This window comes from Momordica charantia (genome assembly GCF_013281855.1).
Source record: "Momordica charantia cultivar OHB3-1 chromosome 11 unlocalized genomic scaffold, Mcharantia_2.0 BLBB01000011.1, whole genome shotgun sequence".
NCBI lineage: Eukaryota > Viridiplantae > Streptophyta > Magnoliopsida > Cucurbitales > Cucurbitaceae > Momordica > Momordica charantia.
The window spans coordinates 2,671,587-2,696,239 of NW_028275159.1; the positions used below are offsets into that span (position 1 = coordinate 2,671,587).

The window sequence follows — 24,653 nt, forward strand, 5'->3', positions numbered from 1 at the left end:
TCCTTCAGAAACTGTTTCAGGGAGGCGCGTTCGGAAAAGAGAATTTCCGGACGATAAGATTTCGCTCAAGAGGAGACTACCTACAGGACCAAGTAGGGAGAATTTGCAAGATATAGCTGCATCAGAGGATTCTACTGCTGTACAAGCTCTTTATTTGACAAATCAAGATCAAGAATAATCTAAAGTTGAACAAAATGCTTACCTGACATTCGTCGAATATATATGGTTGGCTTCTCAATATTCTAAAAACTCGTATGTTTTGAATAACAATATTATTTTCAATCCTTATTTGGATTCTCTAACTGTGTGGTTATTTTGCAGGAGAATTCAAGTGAGGAAATCCAAGAGCCGAAGCATATCAAGTTAGTTTCCCTTCCATTAGTGACTCTTCACCGTTTCCACTCTTCTGCTTTAGGAATTTGTGTACGTAGTTTCTAGAGGAGATGAGATTCTTTTTTCGAAAAAGTGAAACACTTCCAACAAAAAGTAAAAAGCACCAAGTTCTTCCTTAGAATAAACACTACTTTTTAATGTTCTTTAGATCTCTAGAATTATATTTTGGTACGTAGCTAAACATAACGAAAATTTGAAAAAAGAAAAATGAATTACTCTGAAGGAAAAGAAAAAGAAAAACAATTTAATTGTCCAGGAATGCTTTTGATTGTGTTAATATTTCCTTTGAAAGTTAGAGAAGTAATATAATTCAAGCTTGGCCATGTATGTCTAAGTCAATCACCAAGAACCCTGTCAAGTGTCATTTTTCTTTTTCCTCAAGCTTTTACAAATCTAAAATAATATTTATATAAAGTATTAGAAAACAAAAAAGAGTCCCAAATCCAATGGCCAATCCCATTCCCAATCCCATCAAGTTATCAGACTACTCAAGTCTGGCTGGTCCAGTGCCACTCTGATTTTATCTGCATGACAAAGTGCGCGTGCGGGTCAAGACTGTGACAATCTGAATGCTTTCTCATTCCATCTTTGAAACTCACATTCCATCATTTCGAGTCAATAACTCTCTTATCCCCATTCCCCATATCTTTTGTTTTACACGCTCCTACCCTACCATTATCCCTACACTTTCTCAAAGTCACAAGCCACGCCCCATCCATCCGTCCATCCATCCGTAAATGCATTCATGCATCATGGAAATATTAAAAAGTATGGACTTTTGTGTAGGGGTATAAAGAAAAAGAACCAAATACTTGAGACAAGGACAAATCCTGCTGCATCGTATAAATATTGTGTCTGTTCCTCTCTCCTACCCATTTACGACAAAACTACCTCAAAGAGAATCTTAATCTTCCACGGTAGATCCAAGCCTATAAGAATATTCGTTATATTTTATGAAAATAACGATGTACACATTATTTTATTCTTTGCTTTCAAGTTTGGAATATTGCCATACGAATTTGCTGTCTCAAGTTCTTTTACATCATAAAGATAAGCTGTACCTTTCCCCATCGTGGGAGTGCATGATACACATTGTATTATATACCACACTCACACCAAATGTTGAGACTTTAGACCGCCTCTGATAAATTTATGTCTCTTCAGTTCTATCCTTCCTTTTTTAGGGGGTGTAGAAGAAAACTACCGGCACTAGATGAGATGGTATTGAGTTTTACTCCACTAAAGCCTTCTTTTTGCTGCTGAATTTGTCGAGTGTAATATTGAGTTGAATTCCTTTTTGGGATTTGTGTTGAAAATTATGGGAAAAAGCGAAATAGACTGCAGAATATGATGAATTCTTCACCATCCAAACATTTCAACGATACAGAATAACAATAGAATAAAAAGGAATTCGCTGGTCGTTTCATTATTTCCACCCATTTAATCATTCGTGTACCGACAAAAGAACCTAGCGTAGTGAAACTCCCACTGCCGCTTCCTTCCCAATTTCATTTCCCTCCCCAATTGCCTTATTTAAACACAAACGCAGCACTCCCAACGAAAACAAACTCAACAGTCAACGCGCTCTCTCTCTCTCTCTCCCCTTTTCCTCTTTTTGGATGTCGGAAAAAATGGACGGTTTTCTTCAAACAGTGATGGCGAGCATACCTTTGGGAGTGGGTGGAATACTATTCACGGCGTTGTGCGTCGTGGCGGGGGGTTTGGTTTATTTCTATGGACCGTACTGGGGAGTGAGAAGGGTGCCTGGTCCACCAGCTATTCCACTGGTCGGGCACCTCCCCTTGCTGGCTAAGTATGGCCCAGACGTTTTCTCAGTCCTCGCCTCTCAATATGGCCCTATCTTCAGGTCAGTTTCCTGTGTCTTGTGTCTTCATTCATCTGCTTCTGACTTCTCTATCTCAAAACTTCTTCCTTCTGAGATGATCACTAAACGACGTCGCTTGCCTTGCCTTACCTTGACTGTGCAATTAGGGGGATAGTCAATAGTGTAGGCATCGTCTGATTCTATTCACTCTGCACGCTCGAAAAAGCTTATCTGTACGTAAAATCATCAAATGTAACGGACCAAGTATTTATTTATTTATATTCCCTTTAATTTTCAAACTCGATTGATGGCTGCATGGTAGAAAAGGGGAATTGATATCTGTTGATGTGAAATGGAAAGATAAGTATACTGTGGCCATATTCAATGATTGTAATAATCTGCTCGTGGGCAATGGTTTGATGGTATGGCAACGCAATGTAATTCGTTTGCCGACATTAAAAGCTACTTGCAAAGACTGTGATGAGTGTCGTGGGAGAGAAAAGTTGCTTCTGTTTGTATTAATGAAATTTCAATGAATTTTAATCGAGCAGGTTTCATATGGGTAGGCAGCCACTAATCATTATTGCAGACCCTGAGCTTTGTAAAGAAGTTGGGATTAAGAAATTCAAGGACATCCCAAATAGAAGTGTCCCTTCTCCAATATCAGCTTCCCCTCTTCATCAGAAGGGTCTTTTCTTCACAAGGTACTTTTATAAATTCTTTTTCTTGAGGAAACAAAGGATGTATCGACGGCTTATTGCCTCTAGTTTCACGTTACAGGGATGCAAGATGGTCGACAATGCGAAACACGATATTATCGGTCTATCAGCCCTCTCATCTAGCGAGCCTAATACCTAATATGCAATCAATCATTGAAACTGCAACTCAAAATCTCCATTCCTCTGAAGAGAAAGACATCCCTTTCTCCAATCTCTCCCTCAAATTGACCACTGATGTGATTGGAACAGCAGCCTTTGGAGTTAACTTTGGGCTCTCGAATCCACAAGCAACCAAAACTGCTACCAGTGGTCAAGACAACAAAAGTGATGAGGTTTCAGACTTCATCAACCAACATATTTACTCCACAACGCAGCTGAAGATGGATTTATCAGGTTCCTTCTCAATCATACTGGGACTACTTGTCCCTATACTCCAAGAACCATTTAGACAAGTCCTAAAGAGAATACCATTCACCATGGACTGGAAAGTTGACCGGACAAATCAGAAGTTGAGTGGTCGGCTTAATGAGATTGTGGACAAGAGAATGAAGTGTAACGATCGAGGTTCAAAAGACTTCTTATCACTCATTTTGAGAGCAAGAGAGTCAGAGACAGTGTCAAGGAATGTCTTCACTCCAGACTACATCAGTGCAGTCACGTACGAACACCTACTTGCTGGATCAGCTACCACGGCGTTCACGTTATCTTCAGTTGTATATTTAGTTGCTGGACATCTAGAAGTTGAGAAGAAGTTGCTTGAAGAGATTGACAACTTTGGTCCGTCAGATAAGATACCAACAGCTAATGATCTTCAGCAGAAGTTTCCATATCTTGATCAGGTCAAGTAATTTGGGTATTGTTATCGTTTCTATCGTTTAAGACCTCTAACATGAAGGACTTTCGTTGTTATCGCGCAGGTGATTAAAGAGGCTATGAGGTTCTACACTGTTTCCCCTCTAGTAGCCAGAGAGACATCGAAAAACGTGGAGATCGGTGGATATCTCCTTCCAAAGGTACTGTTTTGGAACTCAAATGCAATGAAAAACCAACTGATGCATCTTCCTTGTCAAGAAATTTAGTTGATTAATCTAAATAATTGGAAGAAACTACTTTCTGATGATGACAGGGGACGTGGGTTTGGTTAGCACTTGGAGTTCTTGCCAAGGATCCAAAAAACTTTCCAGAACCAGATAAGTTCAAACCAGAGAGGTTTGATCCAAATGGGGAAGAAGAGAAACAAAGGCATCCATATGCTTTAATCCCATTTGGAATTGGTCCTCGAGCATGCATCGGTCAAAAATTTGCCCTCCAGGAGTTGAAGCTCTCGTTGATTCATTTATATAGGAAGTTCGTCTTTCGACATTCCCCCTCCATGGAACAACCTCTTGAACTCGAGTACGGTGTCATTCTCAACTTCAAGAACGGTGTCAATCTCAGAGTGTTAAACCGTATATAGAGGTACTACATGATCTATGGCCAAAACCTAGACCAGGAGTGAAACTTTAGCCCCCAGTTTGTACTCAAGTATGAAAGTAATCCATTATCAAAACTATGTAACAGAAGTTTATCTATGTAACATTACTTCCAAAAAGTACTCCAATTTCATCCATTGCTTCAATCAAATCAGGCCAAGATTAGATCATATTGACATTATTGCATTACACATCTATCCCATGGCCAAAACAAGGATTATCCAAAGAGTTCTAAACAAATTAAGCAGAAGTGGGAAAAACAAGGATGATAACAAAAGACCACCAAGAGCCTATAATACAAAGAACGAGCCATTCTCCATTGGACGCACATGCAGGTTTTTTAGCTTAGTTCCATTCTTATACACAATCTTGATGGCAGAAATTATGAAATAAGGCAGAGATAGAACTCTTAACTCTTGTAGAATGACCAGAAACAGGTTTTCATCTCACAGCTGAATGAAGCCTCAATCTAATTGTTCAATACCTTAGCTTAGTTCCATTCTTATCCAGTCGAGTTGGCAGCATCAATGGCTTAAAGGGATTGACTGAAGAATCAGAGCCTGCACTGCTCTTAGAATCCGCATTTGAGAAAGCTGCTGACTTCTGAAGGAATTGGTACTCATCCATGGACTGCCTTTGAACTCGGTGCGACAAGTGACTACTTGTTCTCTGCTTCGCCTTTGTCGACTCGGTAAGGTTCATGTAACTCGGCCTGCTGTTACTGCTGTTCTCTGTTCTTTCTGCAGCTGAGAAAGCGTGCCCTGAGGCTGGAGTTGTCGACGTGCAGATTGAAGATGAAGCAGAGCTCTCGTCGTACCAGAAGTCGGAACTCGGGCTGGAACAAGAACGAGCTTGTCCACTTGAGGCAGGTCTAGCAGAAATCCTGGTCGATACATTGTTCTTTCTAACTTTCACCAGACTTGGTTCAGAACCTTTGGAATGTTTAGAAACGACAGACTCCGTACAGCTCTTTGAAGGCGGAGTGGCCTCCAAGGAATCGGTGCGAGATTGTTCCATCAACCTCGTCTCCCATGGCTTCGCTGCCATCCACCTCTCCAACCAAGTCCATCCCCAATTGTTCTTGTCGAACTCGTAATTCTTGAGAGCATAAATCGAAGCATTTATTTGCGATGTCGAGCTAGGTGTTGACTTCAATTGCTGGAGAGCGAAAGATAAACAAACAAAAAAGAACCAAACTGAAACGTACTTTCTCGAAAGCAAATCCGATACAATCATCGACAAAGAAGAGTAATCTCGTAAATACCTTTTGAACAAGAGAGTATGCAATTGCTCTCTCCCTCTTAAATGCTCCATCTTGCCTCATTTGTAACTTAGCTTTGATATCTTGCAATGTCCCTTTGCTATCACACCAACCTTCCTGCAAATGAACCAAATTGTTACTTCATTTCTCAGCTCCATCTTTTTACTTACAAATCAGAATGACATCTCATCCTTGTAACAACCTCAGCTTGCTTCAAGAGATCAGCCTTGCTGTGACGCTCGTCGAGCATTTGCTGCACAGCCTGCCCCTCGACCGACATCCTCACACGCCGAGCCCTGACTCGAGCTTGGACTCGAACCAGAGCCTGCATGCACCTCAGCGTCACGGCCGCCTGCTTCCTCACCAAACGACCCCGAACCAGAGCTTGAAGCCTCACCACTCCCTTCAAGGCCCTAAGAGCCCTCCTAGACTGCAACAAAATTCACTACCAAATCAGCCATTTGAAGTGGAAGTGGAACTAACCAAGAACACCATTATTCTAGTTTTCATATCAAACAATTTGATCTTACAATTCGAAGGGAAGAAGAAGAATGAAGTAGTACCAAGAAACCACGAAATGCCGTTTGGATTCGGATTGCAGCCCATTCTTGGCGGACAGCCCTGAAGTTTTTGGGCGGAGCCCGGAGGACGGTGGCGACGGCGGCGGTAAAAGAATCAGCCGCCCGCGGCGAATTAGAGCCTTCAGAAGCTGCCTTATGAAGCCCTTTGTAGCCCTTCCAAGCAGAGCTCAAATCCCCTGATGGGCTCCTCCATAGCCTCCATTTCTTAGCTTTACTACCCAACTTCTCCTGCAAAAAACACAACCCAAAGATCAATAATACTGCGAACTTTGAAGGTGAAAACAGAATCCCAAATGTTGCTCCTCACATTGTCCTCTTTGTCGGACTTCCTGTGCCCCATAAGAGCCTTCATCCATTTCCCAGAACTCCCCATGAAAGCAGAGGAGAAACAGAGCACCAACAATAAATGAAGCTGAAAAAATGGTATCAATCGATAGTGAAAACTTTGGAGGAAACAAAAAATTCCGAGGCTTTTTGGGTAGGGGAAAATGTTAGTCTCAAATACAGAAATCCAAAGAATTGAAAAGAAGTTCGTGGGGTGGTGGAGAGAGAAGTTAGTGAAAGTGTTCAAACGAGAGCTTCGCATTTGAAATTCAAAAAGGGGAATGGAGGAGACTTAGTGGGGCTTCGTCCCGCTCGATTTCGTCGGACTTTGCTTTTTGGCCCTCCGTTTTTTATGATATTACGAAATTAGTCCCCTCGAAGAAATAAATAAATAGATAAAATTTAGTAATTTACTTCCATGAAAAGGCACGCAATCTGAATTCTGCAATCCGACAAATCTTCCTCTAAACTCAGTTGTTTAATGCCACTCCTCTAGTTTCATCAATGCCTGATTCGGCAATCTCCACCGTCCATCTCACCTCCGCTTCCGAATCCAAAGCTCTAATTCCCTTTTCTAACTTTAAATAAGTGTCGTAATATTTACTTTAAATTTAAATAATTATTACAATCTTAATCTTTTAATAAGTTTTTTGGTGTGAAAATTTGTATTATTATGGAATGATTTATAAAACATACTTTAAGTACAAAGTTAGTTTTATTTTAAAGAAAAATGACGTTTTTTTATTTGAATTAGTGAATTTTGATAGAGTTATTCCATGGTTAATTTTATGTATTAATTAAATTTAAATTTGTGCAATATTATATTTTTATTAAAATTAGTAAGTTATTTTTTAGTACAAACTTGAGTGAGTTTCGAAGATTTCTAGGTTATTTTTTTTAGTTATTGGATGAACTAGCAAACATGGAACAATAAATTAAAAATGGTATAACTTATCCAAGTCTTAAGATTCAGTTTAATAAAATTGAAAATTTATAGTAAAAGTATATATATTGCCCATTGTAGGAGTAAAAGTTTATTTTTCCCTTCTTATTTTACATATATTTTTAAAACTTATCTAAGTATTTCCTATATGAGAATTCAAAAAATATATATTCACGAGACTGTGACATTTTATTTTGACTCTGGTTCATTTTGTCACTGTACTTTCAAAGCGTCTATTTTGGTTATTGTACTTTTAAAAAGTTATCATTTTGGTTCAGTCATTCTTATTTTTATCTCATTTTATTTCGATCACGATTTTAGCATAATATTTCACTCACTAAATTTCTTTAGATGTAACTATAAATTTGTATTAAAACGAATAAAAACTAAAAGTAAAGAGACTTAGACGAATGTTTTGAAAATACAATGACTTAAAATAAACCAAAGTCAAAAGTATCAAGACCAAAAAAAAATATTTAAATCTAAAATAAACTTAATTGATAATGCAATTACTGTATATAAACCAAAAATGTAATTTAACAATAATTAGAAATGGTTTTCACTTTGTAGATGTAGAAGCCACGCTCTATAAATAATCTGAGTGTGATTTAACAATAATTTGCAATTGCCGGCCTCTCATAAATAATCTGTAAATATAATTAATTATTTCACAAAAAAATCTGTTCTCTTTCAAAAAATAAAAAGAGTAATCTCATTCCATAAATTTTTTTTTCTGTAATTCTAACTTTTAGAAACATTTTAAAAAGAAATTAGCCATAATTTCATAACCAAATTTTAAATATTTATGTTTTACTCTTTAAATTTAGTCGAGACTATTAAAGTATTTTAAAGAGTAGAATTTTAGAAAACAATACAAAACCAATTGTGAAGAAAAAAATCATATTTTTTTAATACATTAAAAAAAAACATAACTACATTAATTTCTGTCCTTTTACAAAATTCGGATCCACGTCAATCAAAAATCTGATTTAAAAAAAAAATCAAATAATTCAGCTGACTTACAGACTTCGTTTGTTGTCTGAAATGTCCATTTTTGTCGTTATCTATGCCCACCAGTGAAAGTAAAACCTTTTCTATTTCAAAATTCAAATATATTTTATACAACAGACCAAAATAATTAAATACCACTATTATTAAATTCAAATTTTAAAAGAGAGAGGGAGAGGGAAAAAAAAAAAACTAAGGATTAAAATATATATATATATAAGGTACACCCGGGTTGCTCAATTGGACAGTGACCTGGCAACATCCTCGACGACCAATCGTCAAAATAGCGCGAAATCCGACGGCGCCTGTTTTTCTCGTCTCCCAACATAATAATAAAGTTTAAATACTTTTTTCTGTATCATTTCCATGCTTCCTTTTAATTTCTATATTTTTAAAATATTTATTTTCATAATTATATTTATATTTTTTATTTATTTTACTTCATGTACTTTCAAAATATTTGTTTTAATCGTTATATTTTTTAAAAATGAATCATTTTATATAACATTTGATCATATTTTATTTTGATAAAAATTTTAACATAATACTTGATCATTTATTGAAAATTTTTAAATGTAGCTGTATATTTACATTAATGAGTTTCAATTGTACATAAAATTTGTATACAAATTTTACAAATAGGGATCAAAGGGTATTTTTACAAAAATATAGAGACTAAAATGAACAAAATATAATGACTAAAATAAATCAAAATTGAGATCAAAATATTATTTAAACCCTATAATAATAAATATTATCATATTGTATATGGTGAGAATTTGTCTAAACATGGAAGCCATAATAATTCAAACTTACGTTGAGAGAGAGGTTGAGAATGTCGTAATTAACGTGAGATAGGTTCGAAATTGCTATGTAAATTGGTCACTTTTTAACAATATTTCTATCACAATTATATAAAGTGGGAATTCAAAACCTACGATCTCTTAAAATAAATAGTGATTACTTTACCATTAAACTATGCATGAATTAACTATTTTAATTTCTTATTTAATATCTTAAAATCGTCACTTTATGATATAAATCGGAAAATGATCCTCTAGTGATTGGTAGTGCTCACTATTAGATTAAATTATTGAAAGTAAGAGAAATGCAGGGAGAAAAAACGTATCCATAAAATAAATAAATGTCAATTATTATTATTATTATTTTATTTTTTGTGTTGCTACGGTCGATAATGTATTGATTCATGGAATTTAGATTTATTTATAATTTTATAAACTTCTTTCTTTAAGAAATTGTCAATTGTTTTGCGGTGCAATATATAGGGTGAGAGATCAAACTTACCAACTCTCACAAATATATGTCAATAATTGACGATGAAATGTGTGTTAAAAAGTTTTTTTTGTTGTATTAATTTTAATTTATTGTAACTTTTATTTTAATTTATTTTTATTTTTGTCTGATTGGTAGCACTCTAGTTAAGTGGAATGAATGGCCCCTGGGGGAGGCTCGGGGGAACCTGTCCTCCGATCTCTTTCGGAAAACAAGGCGGCTCATCCCGCTCAACCGCTTACCGTTCGAGAGCGCGAGAGTGCTTCTTGCTCGAATTCTCAGGCTAGGGCCCGTCTGCAGCGGTATTACACCAACTACCACTTCTGGTTCCAGGTCCGCAACCAGAAATTTGCACAAACCATATTTGACTTTACAAAGAGCATGCGTCAAAAGATGCAAACGAAATTCTTCAAATCTTCGTTTGCTTTTTCTTTTTTTTTTCTTTTTATATCTATCTTTTTGCGGCACACAATTTTATCTATCAACAATGGATTAATGAATTATTTTTCACGTTTGACTTGAACTATAAAAAGATTGATCTTAATAATATTTTCGTTATAAAAAATTATAAAATATTTATTTATAATTTAAATAAGGAAAATCGTGAGATACGAGACATTCTAATTGAAATGTCCGTAGAACTAATGAAAGACGCCAGTTGTTGCTTCGTTAAGGTTAAAATTATATGACCATTTACTATTCATGTTTGAAGCCACGTTATTCTAATTGGTGAGAGACTAACCTCGAGAACTAAGCTATGTTTGTTTAATATTCATGGACAAAATTGCATAAATAAATATATATATATATATATATATTAATGGACAAAAATATAAAATTTAAAAATTCGAATAAATATGAAATTTTATAAAAAAAAAATAGTTTTAAATTTCAAAGACCTTGGCGTATAGGAGACTAAAATAGGGTTTGAATCTAATATTTGGAAAAAAGAATTGTTAGAAGCGTGGGTTTAAAAAACAAATAGAAGTAATATTAAATAAACATAATATGTTTTAAAATAAATTGTTAAAAGGAAGATGGGTGATTATTAATCAAATTTAAAATCTGATTAAATCCCAAAAATTTGCATTAAATACCAAAAAGTAACACGTTTCAAAAAATGCCCACAAAATTCGACAATTAAAGTCAGTCCTCCCTTGCACCGCACATTACATTTATTAGCAAAAGTCTCAAAACTAATTTGTACCAAAAAAGGGGAAAAAAAAACTATAACAACTTCAATTTTATAAAGTACACATTACATTTAATTTGGGGCATTTTAATGATAATTAGCAAGTCAACAGAAGTATGAGCCCTTATATATATATATATATATAATACTAATTTTAGTTTTGATTTAGTTTCTAAAAATTAAGTTGGCTTGTAATTTATTTTTATCTTATAATTTAATTTTTAAAAATATTTTTTACACCATAACTAAAAATTCTCCACCCGTTTGCCATCTCTATGCCACTTTAACCAGAGACTTATGGCCACATTATATATATATATATATATATATATATATATATATATATTTAAATCTATAACATGTCGTCTCTCGAAGATATAACATGTAGGTCCATGGATGGAGGTTGTCTCTTAAAAAAATGTTTATCTCCCGAGAGAGGGACAGAAAATTTAAATTAGCATTATTATTAAGGGGTTTAAAATATTTTAAAAAGTAATTTTATTTTTTAAACCTCCCTAAATTTATGCTAGGGAGTGAAATTTGCGGAGTTAACTAAATTCAAATTTACACGTGAACTATTTTTATGATTTTGAAGTTAAATATACTACTTATTTATTTTTATATTTTTTTATAAATTAATTTGATTATTGTCAAGTACTTGGATGGGCTTGGCTGTTGGTTGGCCCATCCCTCTCACTTCTTAGATTCAGATTCACCATATGCCCAATTTCAAAAGTCAACCAAACTAATTATAATTAAAATTGAAATATAAAAATAAATTATAATAATTAAAGAATATATTTCTCACTTAAGTGGTATAATAATATTTCATTGATGAGGAAGACAACCACTGTCATGTGACATTAAAAGTCAAATCTGTATAATTTTCCTATACCACACAAAAATACACATCATCTCCACCCATATGCCTTAATTCTTTCTAGTCAAATCATTTTATTTAAATATTGTATAAATATATTGGTTAAAATACTATATTCTTTGATTTTTGTTTGTCTTTGTCACTATATTTTTGAAATGTCTATTTTAGTCGATCTATTTTTTTTTTGTTTCAATACTTTTAAAAAGTTGTTTTGTTCAATTCATTTTATTTTCCATCTCATTTTTTTATCACTATTTCAACACAACACTATTTCAACACAACACTCGACTCAACATATTTTTTGAAATATAATCATGACTTTATATAAAGTGTTTTACTTGTGTATAAAATTTATGTTAAAATTTTGTAAATATAGTTTAAAATAGACCAGTTTTAAAATAACATAGACTAAAATGAATGTTTTGAACGTATAAGCTAGAATGAATCAAAATAAAAGGATAAGAACAAAATGACTATTTTAAAAGTATATAGACCAGAAGGGCGGTTGAAGATCAAAATAGTACTTTAACCTAAATATATCTCTTATGTAGATAACAACTTGAGTGTAGCTTCTAATAAAGATATATATCATTGACCAAAAGGTCGGAAGTTTGAACTTCCACCCATTGAACAAAAAAAAACATATATTTAAACGATACGTGATAAGAATGCATCAACCATTTCAATTAAATTAGAATAACTTTAGCATCCAACTCTCTTTTGAAGTTGTACTAAAATAGGAAAAAAAAAAAGAAACTCTCATCGACCTATAGCAAATTATTGTTCCTTTCGAGAATATAGCTTTATTTAAAGAATGTTTTGTTTACTTTTTGTTAATGTCTTAATTGTTGAACTATACCTAGAAAAATTCATGTTTATCTAAAAAATATATCATCATTTTGTTAATAACTATAAGTTTAGAGATTAAATCTATCATTAAACTTCTAGATTATCCGAGTATAAACTAAATCAAAGTCTTCACCCATTTTAAAATATTTTTTTTAATAAAAAGGGGAATATATATATATAAAAATTTTGCATCAACCAAGTTAGAACACACACAGATATATATATATATAGAGTACACAAATAATTTTGTTAAGAAAGTATAATGAAATGTGAGAGAAAAAAATAGTTTCTTAGAAGATTGATGTTTTTCTTTATTTAAAAAAGTGAATGATGTCACTCTCGACAAAATGACCTCTTCTATAAATTATTGCCCATATGATACAAAAATGATGGATCTTTAATATAAAAGAATAGTCCACAATTCCCTCTGTGAATCCATTACAAACAACGAGATAGAGACAATAATTTGGGTGCTTGGTAATTAATGATCAACAAGAACAAAAAAGAAAGAAAGAAAAGAAGGATGGAGAATCTCAATCTGCAAAAGAAAGCAAAAACCCAAATTAAATGTAAAGCAGAGGAGCCAATTAGAAATCATAGCGTGGCAATTTCAAAATCTTGAAGATGATGGTGTCGAAATTGGGTCCGATCAAATAGCGAAAAAGCAGCCAATTCTACTCGATGCTGAGTCAACTCTAACATCTGTCATCTCCCTTTCCTTTCGTCTGCGTTCAAAACTTTGCTTTTAGAAGGATTTTGGAGTGATTTGACTCGCGAAATTGAAGAGTAGTTTCCTTTTCTCCAAAAAAAAGCCCCCCTCTTGTTCTCTGCTTCGTTTATTTTAATTCTGAGCTTTAATTTCAGCAATGATTATGGAAGGCGACAAAATGGAGACGGGATTAGAAAGGGAATGGAGCCATGTGGGCTGCTCGCGCTTTCTTAAATAAGACCCATTTGATTTTCCAATTCTAATTGCCGTTTCTCTCCAATTTTGTTTCAGGATCATCAAACCCCTCGTTCGCTGTCTTTTTGAGTAATGGTCCTGAAATTCTCTTTTGTTTTGTTGCTCCTTTTTTGGGAAGAGTCTCAAATCGTCGCCATTTAAAGGATATAATCTGGCAGAGGATACTGCTACTGCTTTTACCCCCTTTTTTTTATCTCTCTCTTTCTTAGTTTTTGCCTTTTCCCAATTTTTCTTTTCGACTTATATTAAGAAAAACTGCGATTGTGAATGGAAGAAAGTAATTCAAAAAGCAAATTCAAGAGGGTTTGCGTCTTCTGCGGCAGCAACTCCGGCCATAGAAAAGTCTTCAGTGATGCTGCTCTTGATTTGGGAAATGAACTGGTTAGTTCTCTTTCTACCGTAAACTATCGGCTCTCAGAAATTACGTTTTGCATCCATTACACTGTGCTCGATGAAGTACTTCCGATTGGAGTTTTGTCATTGATTGCTTTAGGGGATGTTCCAATTTTTTCTTCCCCGATTATTCATTGGGTAAGGTTATTACGTTCTTATTTTCGTTCCCATTTACATAGTGGTGTGGATTACAGGTGGAGAGGAAGATTGATTTGGTATACGGTGGGGGAAGTGTTGGGTTAATGGGCTTGGTATCCAAGACTGTATATGATGGAGGCTGCCATGTTCTCGGGTAGGATTGGAGGAAGAAGGATCACAATTTGGGCAGTTTTCTTTTCTGTGCCTTTCATTGATAATGCAAGAATTCAATGTAATTGAAGTGGATTTTAATGAGAATTTTTCATTTCTCTTTACATGCAGGATCATTCCAAAAGCTCTGATGCCTCATGAGGTATATGCTTGTCTGTTTCTTCATTTAAGCTAAACTAGTATTCTTTTTTTAGTGTCTCTAGACTTAGAATATGTCTCTGTTACAAGTTCTGGAAGTATGGAAAAGGAAATGATTACATTTTCTTGGTGAATTGTCTTGGATGATTTTGGTAGATTTCTGGTCAATCTGTTGGGGAGGTAAGAACAGTTTTGGACATGCATGAGCGTAAAGCTGCAATGGCTCGAGAATCAGATGCTTTTATTGCTCTTCCTGGTAATTATTTGGAGAATTCATGCCTACAACTTCCTACTTAGTTCTACATTTTTGTTCAACTCTGTAATTGCAGCATTTTGTTCTGCATATTCATTAGCATGGAGGATTATGGTTTATTTGATGTATGATTACCATTTGCATCAGGAGGGTATGGGACAATGGAGGAGCTGTTGGAAATGATAACGTGGGCCCAACTTGGTATCCACAAGAAACCGGTAATCTACACGAATTCTGTGGTTAAGTTCCTATGCAAACCAACTTTCTGTTAAGCTTTTACTGTGGGCATTTCTCCGTGCAGGTTGGCCTACTGAATGTTGATGGTTACTACAACTCTTTGTTGGCACTATTTGATAATGGTGTTGTAGAAGGTTTCATCAAGCCTGGTGCTCGAGAAATAGTGATATCTGCTCCAACAGCACAGGAACTCATGAAAAAAATGGAGGTATATGACACCCTCCATCCCAGTTTTTTGCTGAAATCATCGTAGGATAACTAAATAAATATAGAATAAAGTGAAAGGAAAGGTTAGATTCTGACTTCTAGAATTAATAAGACTATGAGTTGTGCAAACAATCTTGATATGCTTCGTATATCTTAGAGATTCTATAACGAGTAGATACTTCCACTAGAGCATACTCAATATTTCGTAATGACCTCTAAAATTGAACTAGGAGTTCTGTTCATATGGAATGGCGATGATAGATCTGGTTGCTTGCCACAAAATTTTGTTTTACCAGTAAGAAATACATAAGACTATACTATAAAAGCTGTTCCAATTCTGATTCTATAATTTTCTTTTTTTAGATAAGATGATTCTATAATTTTCTGTCCTTATATCCAGGAACACACTCCTTTCGGTGAACATGTCGCTCCCTGTGAAAGCTGGGAAATAGAGCACCTCGGCGATTATCCGAGCCAAGAAAATAAGCCATGACGGTTAAGTGGTAATAGGCCTTCCCTTGAGATTCCTGATGTCATCCATCATCATTTTTAATCATGAATGGAGGGAACTGTTGTGATGGGGCCACAAGTGGTTCATCATTGTGTACTTGCGTTCTTTGTGATTGGAATTCTAATAAATACCTCTTTCTGTTTACATAGTGCTTGGTTTGTGGTCCAATCAAAACACTAATCATATATATTGGACTGGTCACTACTTCTTAAAAGGAAAAGCAAAACAGAGTAGATAAGCATTATTAGTGCACTTTGAAGGCCTTGTCCCACAAATTTAATGTTCTAAACAATTCAAAGTTGGTTTCATCATAAAATTTTGGAAGACTACTCTTAGAAAAAACATTTTATAATGACATCAACCACCTGAAAACACCCTTATTTTAAATATACAATAGGCGCTCTATACTTCCCTTTGAGTTGATATCAGGTACCATAGTTTTTTTATTTCATTTTTTTAAAAAGGAACTTTAGTCCTTTAATTTGGGCCCAAAATCCTAATACCCGTGCATTGGGGTGCCACTGCCAGGTTGTAGTTGCAGAATTTTGGCCTGGGCTGGTAGGAAGTTTAAACAAGGTACCTAACACTCCATAGAGGTCAATCTTGTAGTACATTGTAATTTACTTCATCCCCATATCAGTACTTTCTTCAGAAACAAGGATGACAACTTGGAAGTTTCACTTACTGAAACAAAACGATTACGGTTTGTGACAAATTAAGTAGATTCATAAACTATATAGTTTGGGAAATAGAGTGGGGAAACTTTTGATTTGTTGAGTTATTGACTGATTATAATAGTACCTTGTAGTTCAACTTGTTTAATGGTTCATAGCCTATATTGAACTTGGGATGACAAATTTGAACGGTTCAGATACTTGAGCTGTCGTTCAGTTTGAAAATGAATGGATATGATTTGATTTCTTGTGCTCTTTTAGGACGAAAGAGAATATATCTTTTCCTTATTGTGATGTACAACTCATGTGTAATAGACACCAATGCCAAAGCCACCTCATCAATCAGGTTCTCAGATAAGACAGGATGAAAGAAAAAGAAATCAAGTCTCCTATTCCTCTGACTTCTTTTTTTCCTCCTATTGCTTCATGAGCAAATCAAGTAAATATTGCAATTCCATTTCATCTGAAACATGAAAAATTCAAATTGCCTGCAAAAAGCCATCCTTAACTTCCCATTATAAGGGATACCCAGATGGCTATACAAAGGCAATGAAAAGTAGCTGGTCCCAAAATTATAGGAAACCCAATGCTCTGTCACCTCTGGAAATCCAGTTCATTATAAGTTAGCTTTATTTGACAAGTTTGGCCTCAAGTCAGTGTGCCAAAGTGTCACATGGGTTCCTCAGGTTATCATCCATTCCCGCTGCAGGTGTAGGGTTCTTATGTTGTGGGCATCTTTCTAGTAGTCCAACGACGAAATTTTGCCATCAATCACATTGGCTGGTTGCGGTTGGAAGAATCATAAACTAGGAATTTAGAGCAGAAAGCTTGGAAAAGAAGTGTTATTATTGAATGCTGCATTTGTTTGCATTCCGCAGTTGTTATTTTCTTCTCTCTTTTATAATTTTTAAGAGTTGTTGCCATTGCCAACGCAAAGTAGTCAGTCGAGGAAACGACATAAGGGGCCTGCATAGAGTGGGTGATTTGGGTGTTAATTCCTCCCTTTGTCAGGGACCCTTTATTTGTGCAATGAGTCCCCACAGCCTATAGAAATGCCTGCTGCTGTGGAAGACATGTTTTTATGCAATAATGGAGATGACAAACAGCTGAGGTCATCAGATTATGGATCCATCTCCCTCAACTTTGTCCTTGTAAAATACACATGTTTCTGTTTTTTTCCTTTTCTTTCTTTCATCTGTGTTCTTATGAAATACATGCTGAATGTTATTACTTCTTGGGTGTCTGAATTAATGTGATCCAAGTGGAAGAGAGAACTGGAAAGTTAATTGGTTGAGACTGTTCTCATTATGAAGTTGAAGAAATTGCAGGAACAGCAGAGGGAGAGGAGGAAATTTCCAAGAGGTTTTTGGTGTATTCCAATTGTCTATATTCTCTTGGTTAAGATTCCTCTCAAGGTGTGAGTTTGAAAAGTAAAAAACTCTAATTTTTCTATTCATTTTATTATTATTATTTTTTTATATTTTGGTGAGTAGTGCATTTTTTTCTTCAACGATGTTGACGCTCTTTTATATGTTGTGTCATTATTGGCTCAAGGATGTCTCCAAGTGCGGCCCCATAATTGCAGATTTATTCGTAGACACTCTTTGTTTATGAAATTTTATTACTTTTAAATTTGTTGGAAGGTCTTTAAATTGTTTTTTGTTTTGACTTTATTAAACTAAACTTGAAATAATAAAAATTAGATAAATTTTGGTCTGAATACTGTGTTTATATTTTCAATTTTGGTTCATTAAAGTTGTTGCATTTTAAAAAATTTTCATTTTGATTTTTGTATTTTTAACTTTTGTTTATTTTAGTTATTTTACATTCAAAAACGTCGGCCTTGGTTCCCATATTTTTAAAACGTGATCATTTTAATTCCTATTTGCAAAATTTTGATACAAATTTTATTCACAAGGAAGAAACTTTAATATAAATTTATAACTACATATCAAGAAATTTAGCGGGTGAAATGTCATATAAAAACTAAAGTTGAAAACCTATGAAAAAGATATTTTGAAGTAAAGAGATTAAAATGAACTAAAATCAAAAGAGTATTTATTTTGTTGTATTATTATTTCATGTAAAAGTTAAGATATTTGAAGGCTTTATTTTATTTTATTTTATTTATCATTATTAAACCGAGAAAACTATAAAAATCTTCCACTGCATACTTGTCGACCTTATTTTAACCAAAAAAAAAAAAGAAAATCGATAACAATAGGATCCTATTTAGATTGAAATTATGCTGTCTTAACCTTCGCAACATATTTCAAGTAATTAAGACTAGAGGGCAATAAAAAATTTTTATGGATCGCATGGTAAATACCTTATTTTAAATTTGGGGTGTTCAATAATTTTCATAAGATTTATTTTTCTAAAAAAAATTCATAAGATTTCATACATTACAATAACTTGTCTCCCCCATTACAATTGAAAACAGGTAACTAAATGATTAACAGACTAAAAATTTTACTCCTTTTTAATAATAAAACTGTGAGAAAATGACCTAAACAACCTGGATGTGTCGATGATTAAAAAATGTTTGCAAGTTAGATTAGGTCTATTATCTAATCATAGACATTTAAATTGGACAAATTTACGATGAAAAAGTCTTTTTAACTCGACACACGAACACCTCTAATTCGCACGATGGCAGAGTACGATGCCCTCATGCAAGAACATGTAGACTGCAAACATCTCAAACGGGTACATCCTCATGAATCAATTCAGATCATCATCATCATCATCAATCTTCCAAACTTATACATTGTTACAGTAATCGGGTATTAAGAAATGGTCTTAAACATTGAAACAATCAAAGGGGATTTCACAACATATGGCGCCCCAAGTAAGAAGGTATATTTCTAAAAAATTTCACACCAAAAATACACCCATGAGAAAGTGGAGTGCATTTCCAAATTCCAACCCAGATTAGAATATGTTCATACCTGGTTCTCATCTCCCACCTCAGTATCTATACATGAACCATCTTCATGCTTCAAGAGTCAGCCTTCTCTTTTGAAGATAGCATCAAATTTTGCAATGTGGTTGTTTGAATGATAGCACTAGGGCTTGAATCTCTAAGGCGGACAGATGATCCAGTTCTATGCCCAAAGCTCCTATCAGCACCACTTCGCTTAAAACGCCGAGACAGCCAAGTAAAACGTCGGATCAATCGTGAGGAACTCACAAGCAGAATCACACCTATGATGATAAGCAGCCTGTATGGAGAAAGTCCTAAATAAATAACATTAACCCACCTGGCAAAAAATCAGTAGTAAAAGCATCCAATCGGTCTTGTTCAAAAAAAAAAAAAAAGCATCCAATCGGTCAACCTTCAACTAGCTCTGCCTTTCCAACTACTTAATGCACCAGACTATAAAATAAGTCTGGTCAGTCATCTTAAACTTGGGAAGTAATTATAATTTTTCTTTATCGATTGAAGTCAAGTGACGTGGAATATATAGAACAGATATGTATTTCTAGTTTACCATCCAAGCAGAAGGAAGAGGCGAGCAGTTGGTGATGAGGGCAATTCTTCACCCAAAGCAAGCATACCAGCAACAACACCAGTGACAATGGATGCCACAGCAGCACATGTAGATACCACAATCGCCCTCCCATGTTTTAGTCCTCGAGTCTACTAAAGAAAAGACAACTTTATTATGAATTCGAAGAACAGAGGAAAAGGCTGTCATAAGAACAATTAACATTAAATGCAGACCAATAGCATAAAGAGATCAAATCACCAAGCATTTCGAACTACCTGATAGTAAAATCCAGTAGCACTGCAACAAATACTTATCAGGATGCATATAGGAACCAGTATCTCGTGGAAGCCCTGCTCCAAGAATAGAAATCCTATCTTTGATATCACAGATGCCATCCTGCAATGGGACATTTACTTGTTGACATTGCGTTGGCATGAATCTAAGTAGCTCATTGGACTGACAAAGGTGTAAAAGACTGACAATTGTATAGGGTGCTTATGCTCAAGTTCACAAACATAATGAACACTTGGACAGTATAAAGACAACCCTAACAATGACAGAACTACTCAAAATTCCTCTCTTCATTGTGGTATCCATCTCGAATACAAAAATAAAAGCTGGCTAAATTCAATATGGGACAAACTAGGATACCACCGCAACCAGGCCTGGAGCCCAAATTCATCACAATGAAGCAAAATTCTAATTCATATTAGTCATCCTCAACCTTAATAATTGCAGGTTATGTAATTCATCAAGTAAAAAAGTGCAACCAAGAGCAGTACCCGAACAAAATGCCAGATTCCAAGCCGTATATTATTTCTTCAACAACTTCAAATTCCATCTGCAACATGTATATACATATATAAGATACTATTATTTTAGGAGGACAAGAAGGCCAGTGAAAAATCAACATAAGAGCAGTGAGTTTACCAACTCTTGTTCTCTCCTTTGACGTTTGTAGAAATGAAGCCATCCATTAAGAAGAACCTGTTAAAATATTATATGCACATGTACCCAATCATTTCTAGATGTTAGCACATTCATCTTTTACAGCTCAATTTAAAAATTACTGGCATATTATATTTATTTCTGCAAGTAAGAACATAAAACGTCTAACATAAAATGTCCTATCTAGTTAACATGGCCAGAGATTTTTATAATACATCAGGTGATGATATTATAAGATACCTACAAACAAGATGGTAATGATGAATGCCAGCCATGGTAAATGGAAGATTGATATTGCAGAGGCCTTTTGCTCCTCGCCTCCAGCACCAACCCCTAAAATGGAAAACAACGATCCAGAAAAAGACTACTATATAAAGCTAAATTAATTACAAAAAGTAGGAAGGAATACGAAGGTTCATAAAAAATTAAGATCCAAGGCCAGAGCAAATGTGAGATGCATAAAATGCACATTTAAAAAAAAAAAGAAAGGAAAAATTAGATTAAAGACACAAAAATGAACTTACATTACCTATGGTGCCAATGCCAGCAAGCGTAATCCCCATCCAATCAACGGCATTCATTATTTCCTTCAGATAAAAATGTGAAAATACAGAGAGTATGGCAAGCCCACAACCAGAAACTGGTTGAATTATAGATACCTGAAAAACAGCAATTACAAAGGAATTGCATATAACGTGGAAGAAAATCAGCACAAGATATATTGACAGAACTGTATACAACTTTCTATGACGTATGGATTCTTGGGGAAAGAGTAATCGGTAAACTGGTTTTATAGCATCAAATTATTAGACGAAACAGTTAGATTGCATGTTATTTTCATAATGATGAGAAGATATTAGAAATATGACTGCAGGAGTCACCACTTAGCCATAAAGACATGAATTGACATTTCAATTATATGGAGGAAGTTAATAGGAGCGTCGAATTCATCTGGATCTCAGAAAAAACAAAACACGCATGCAATAACTTCGAGATCCGATCGTCCATTGCCGATCAAATAACCAAAAAGAAAATGGTGAAGTGGCTGAATAAGTACTTACAGGGGCGAGGGATAGCGCTCTCAGCATTAGAACAGCTCCAAATATATCCATTAGAAAACCTATGATCCAAGTTTTGTTAAAAGCGTAAGCCTTTATCACCTATATCCACGAACAACCAAAGAAAATTCATCAACTCATTCAAGAAATGGGACATTATAGCTTGACTGCCCAAATCCCCGATCAAATTCGAAAGTAAAGACAATTTGAAAATCAGATAACCGCAACATCAACGAAATACAGACCAGCCAGCGCAGTTCAAGAAAACAAAAAAACGAATCGCATGAAATCAAATGATCCAGAAAGAAACGTCGGAGAAATCACGAAATTGGAAAGAAAATAAAGAGCAAAAGCGAGGGAAGGCGGAGAGCATGCATACCTTGAGCTTGAAAGAGAGAGGAGGAAGAATGACGGTGCCCTTCTTCTGCAGTACTTTGCCGATGTTGTTGCCGGCGGCGGCCGCCAAAGTTAAACAAATCGGTTCCCACATCTCTTCCCTGGAAGCTCGAAATCCGAGAGACACAAAAACAAACGAAAGAAACAGGAAAAAGGAAGAAGAAATCAAGAAATCGGAGGGTACGGTTATGGTTTGAGGGTGAACTTTTCGATTTACGTTAGAAATTTTTGCGCCAACGCCAACGACGGAAATTTGTCCTCTTGGATTTCGCTCTCTTGCATTTCCAACTAAACCTGGTCTGGCCACGCCCCAAGAAAGCTCACCGATCTAATCACGTGCCGATCAGATGTTCCGCAGTTCCCTACTGGCTGCGTACGTGTCAGTTCCTTATTGGCTGCTGAAGTCTGTGGTCATTTTTCTTATGTCTATATTTAAGAGTTTAATTTTAAATTACAAATTTAATTTCTATGGTTTTTTTATAACATATGAGGCGTAGATTCAAATTTACTATCTTTGATCAGAGATAAGTGTATTTTAATAATCCTGACAGATATAATGTTTTTTATTTGTCAAAGATGATCAATTAAAATTGTCAAAGATAATCAATAAAAAAAGAAATAATTTTGACAATGACAAAAGCAAACACCTCTCAAATATTATTATTTTAAATGAAAGTGATTTTGTCGATAATAAAAATAACTTTTAATATGCCAAAATCATTCCTAAATATACCTCAACTAAATAGAATTTCTATTGTTCCCTTCTTTCTAATGAGTTTTGAACTTATAGTTAGGTAAATAGAAAATGTGTTATGTATTCAATATTGTAATGTTAATGGATAATTGGTAAGTGTGATTTGTGAATTTTGATCGAATTATATGAATCAAATTGAAATTAAACCAAAATCATAGGGATCAATTTATTAATTAACCTAAAATTTATCTACATTTTAAACCCTAATGAAAGATAACAAAAATAAATATATCAATTTATTAATATGATATCGATTATTCAATTTTTGTGACGATATATGAAATGTAATGATAACTAACATGAGTTTAGTCTAATAATTAAAATAACTAATTTCTTCTTTCCAAGTTAAAGGTTCAATCTCTCATCTCATAATTATTGTACTAAGAAGATGACGTGAAAAGTTTCTTAAAAAAAAAAAAAGAAGAAATTGATTGAAAAGTAAACTGAAATTGTACTTAATCATATTTGAAGGTCAACCATATGTAAAATTTATTATATTAGATATTTTATTTTACATTCCTAAATAATGGTTTATATGTCTTGTGAAGCTTTTACCAAACATAGAAATGGTAATTAATTAAAATAAATTAAGGTAATATTAAAATATAATTTAGATTTTCTCTGGTTATTTGTGGAAATAGAAACACTTATTTTAAAAAATAATTCTTTTGCATTTTGAAATTTCAATTTTAGAGGCTACCAATGGTTGAATTTTCATTTAAATTGCCACATGAAGTATGTTTTGGTAGGGCCCTTTTGTATAAAATTATAATTATGTGTTAGGATTATAATTAGGTACAAAATGGACAGGGAAAAATGAAAATGAAAAAAAAGAAAAAAGTCTTCAACTTTTTTACCCAACTTAAAGGAAAGTGAGGCTGGTTGTTGGCAACCTTGCTTGCTATATTGGAACTGTAATAAAGGGTATTTGAGACATTGACCCAATTCATGATGTTTTAGGAGCAACTACAAATTCAACATAATTTAAGCGAAAAAAAAAACACAGAAAAAAGAGAAAGAAAAATGCAATTACAAAATTACAATAAATCATTGATCTTTTCTTATATATGTTTTTGGTAGCTATATACTTTTCACCACGCTTACGCTTGATTCATGTACTTTCAATTTTTGTTCATTTTACTTTTAAAAATTACTATTTTAGTCCATTCATTTTTATTTGTATCTCATTTATTTTGAACAAAATTTGAATTTAAAAGTATATGAATAAAATAAATGTTCTGAAACTATAGGAACCAAAATGAATATCTTGAAAATACAGGATCAAAATAAATCAAAACAAAAATGAGAGGACAAAAGTAGTGCTTAAACTTTTTTTTCTTTTTTTAATTAAAACTTTGGTGGAGAAATTTAAAAATTCACCAATGGAGTTAACAAGTCATCTCTATTAACCAAAATCACTCCTCTAGCTGCAACGCTGTCTTCTCAAACTAAAAAGGAAAAAAAAAAATCTTCTCTTCTTATTCATAATCTAGAATTAAAAGAAAACAAGATTTTTCGTCCAAAATTTTGATTTGGGTTAAAAATTTCAGCTCCACGGCTATTGAAACCAATACTAT

General features: G+C 34.1%; 4 protein-coding genes across 8 annotated transcripts; 2 read left to right on the forward strand and 2 right to left on the reverse strand.

Annotated features, from left to right (window-relative positions):
• Positions 1 to 24: 24 nt before the first annotated feature.
• CYP711A1 (cytochrome P450, family 711, subfamily A, polypeptide 1) lies at positions 25 to 4,579 on the forward strand. 2 transcript variants are annotated; one of them, XM_022276939.2, is made up of 6 exons: positions 25 to 225; positions 322 to 362; positions 2,770 to 2,922; positions 2,999 to 3,776; positions 3,855 to 3,950; positions 4,064 to 4,579. In XM_022276939.2, the coding sequence occupies exons 1-6, from the start codon at positions 223 to 225 to the stop codon at positions 4,391 to 4,393; spliced, it is 1,401 nt and encodes a 466-aa protein (XP_022132631.1). In that variant the 5' UTR covers positions 25 to 222; the 3' UTR covers positions 4,394 to 4,579. The 2 variants fall into 2 exon arrangements, with proteins under 2 accessions (XP_022132631.1, XP_022132623.1); XM_022276931.2 differs by lacking the exons at positions 25 to 225; positions 322 to 362 and adding an exon at positions 814 to 2,260.
• IQD6 (IQ-domain 6) lies at positions 4,551 to 6,692 on the reverse strand. Its single transcript, XM_022276952.2, has 5 exons — positions 6,559 to 6,692; positions 6,234 to 6,479; positions 5,873 to 6,100; positions 5,674 to 5,787; positions 4,551 to 5,567 (listed from the first exon to the last, which is right to left on the reverse strand). Exons 1-5 carry the CDS (start codon positions 6,622 to 6,624, stop codon positions 4,887 to 4,889), a joined length of 1,335 nt encoding a protein of 444 aa, XP_022132644.1. The 5' UTR covers positions 6,625 to 6,692; the 3' UTR covers positions 4,551 to 4,886.
• Positions 6,693 to 13,273: 6,581 nt separating this feature from the next.
• LOG8 (Putative lysine decarboxylase family protein) lies at positions 13,274 to 15,896 on the forward strand. Of its 4 annotated transcripts, none has more exons than XM_088119799.1 (8): positions 13,274 to 14,085; positions 14,277 to 14,389; positions 14,518 to 14,548; positions 14,701 to 14,800; positions 14,945 to 15,015; positions 15,099 to 15,242; positions 15,472 to 15,536; positions 15,642 to 15,896. In XM_088119799.1, exons 1-8 carry the CDS (start codon positions 13,972 to 13,974, stop codon positions 15,691 to 15,693), a joined length of 690 nt encoding a protein of 229 aa, XP_087975925.1. In that variant the 5' UTR covers positions 13,274 to 13,971; the 3' UTR covers positions 15,694 to 15,896. The 4 variants fall into 4 exon arrangements, with proteins under 4 accessions (XP_087975925.1, XP_087975926.1, XP_022140757.1 ...); XM_088119800.1 differs by having other exon boundaries at positions 13,283 to 14,085; positions 14,292 to 14,389; XM_022285065.2 differs by lacking the exon at positions 15,472 to 15,536 and having other exon boundaries at positions 13,295 to 14,085.
• Positions 15,897 to 19,146: 3,250 nt separating this feature from the next.
• On the reverse strand, positions 19,147 to 22,625 carry LOC111012873 (magnesium transporter, putative (DUF803)). The gene is made up of 9 exons (XM_022287174.2): positions 22,306 to 22,625; positions 21,930 to 22,028; positions 21,398 to 21,527; positions 21,113 to 21,201; positions 20,851 to 20,907; positions 20,703 to 20,761; positions 20,196 to 20,316; positions 19,921 to 20,069; positions 19,147 to 19,650 (listed from the first exon to the last, which is right to left on the reverse strand). The coding sequence occupies exons 1-9, from the start codon at positions 22,414 to 22,416 to the stop codon at positions 19,428 to 19,430; spliced, it is 1,038 nt and encodes a 345-aa protein (XP_022142866.1). The 5' UTR covers positions 22,417 to 22,625; the 3' UTR covers positions 19,147 to 19,427.
• Positions 22,626 to 24,653: the final 2,028 nt, after the last annotated feature.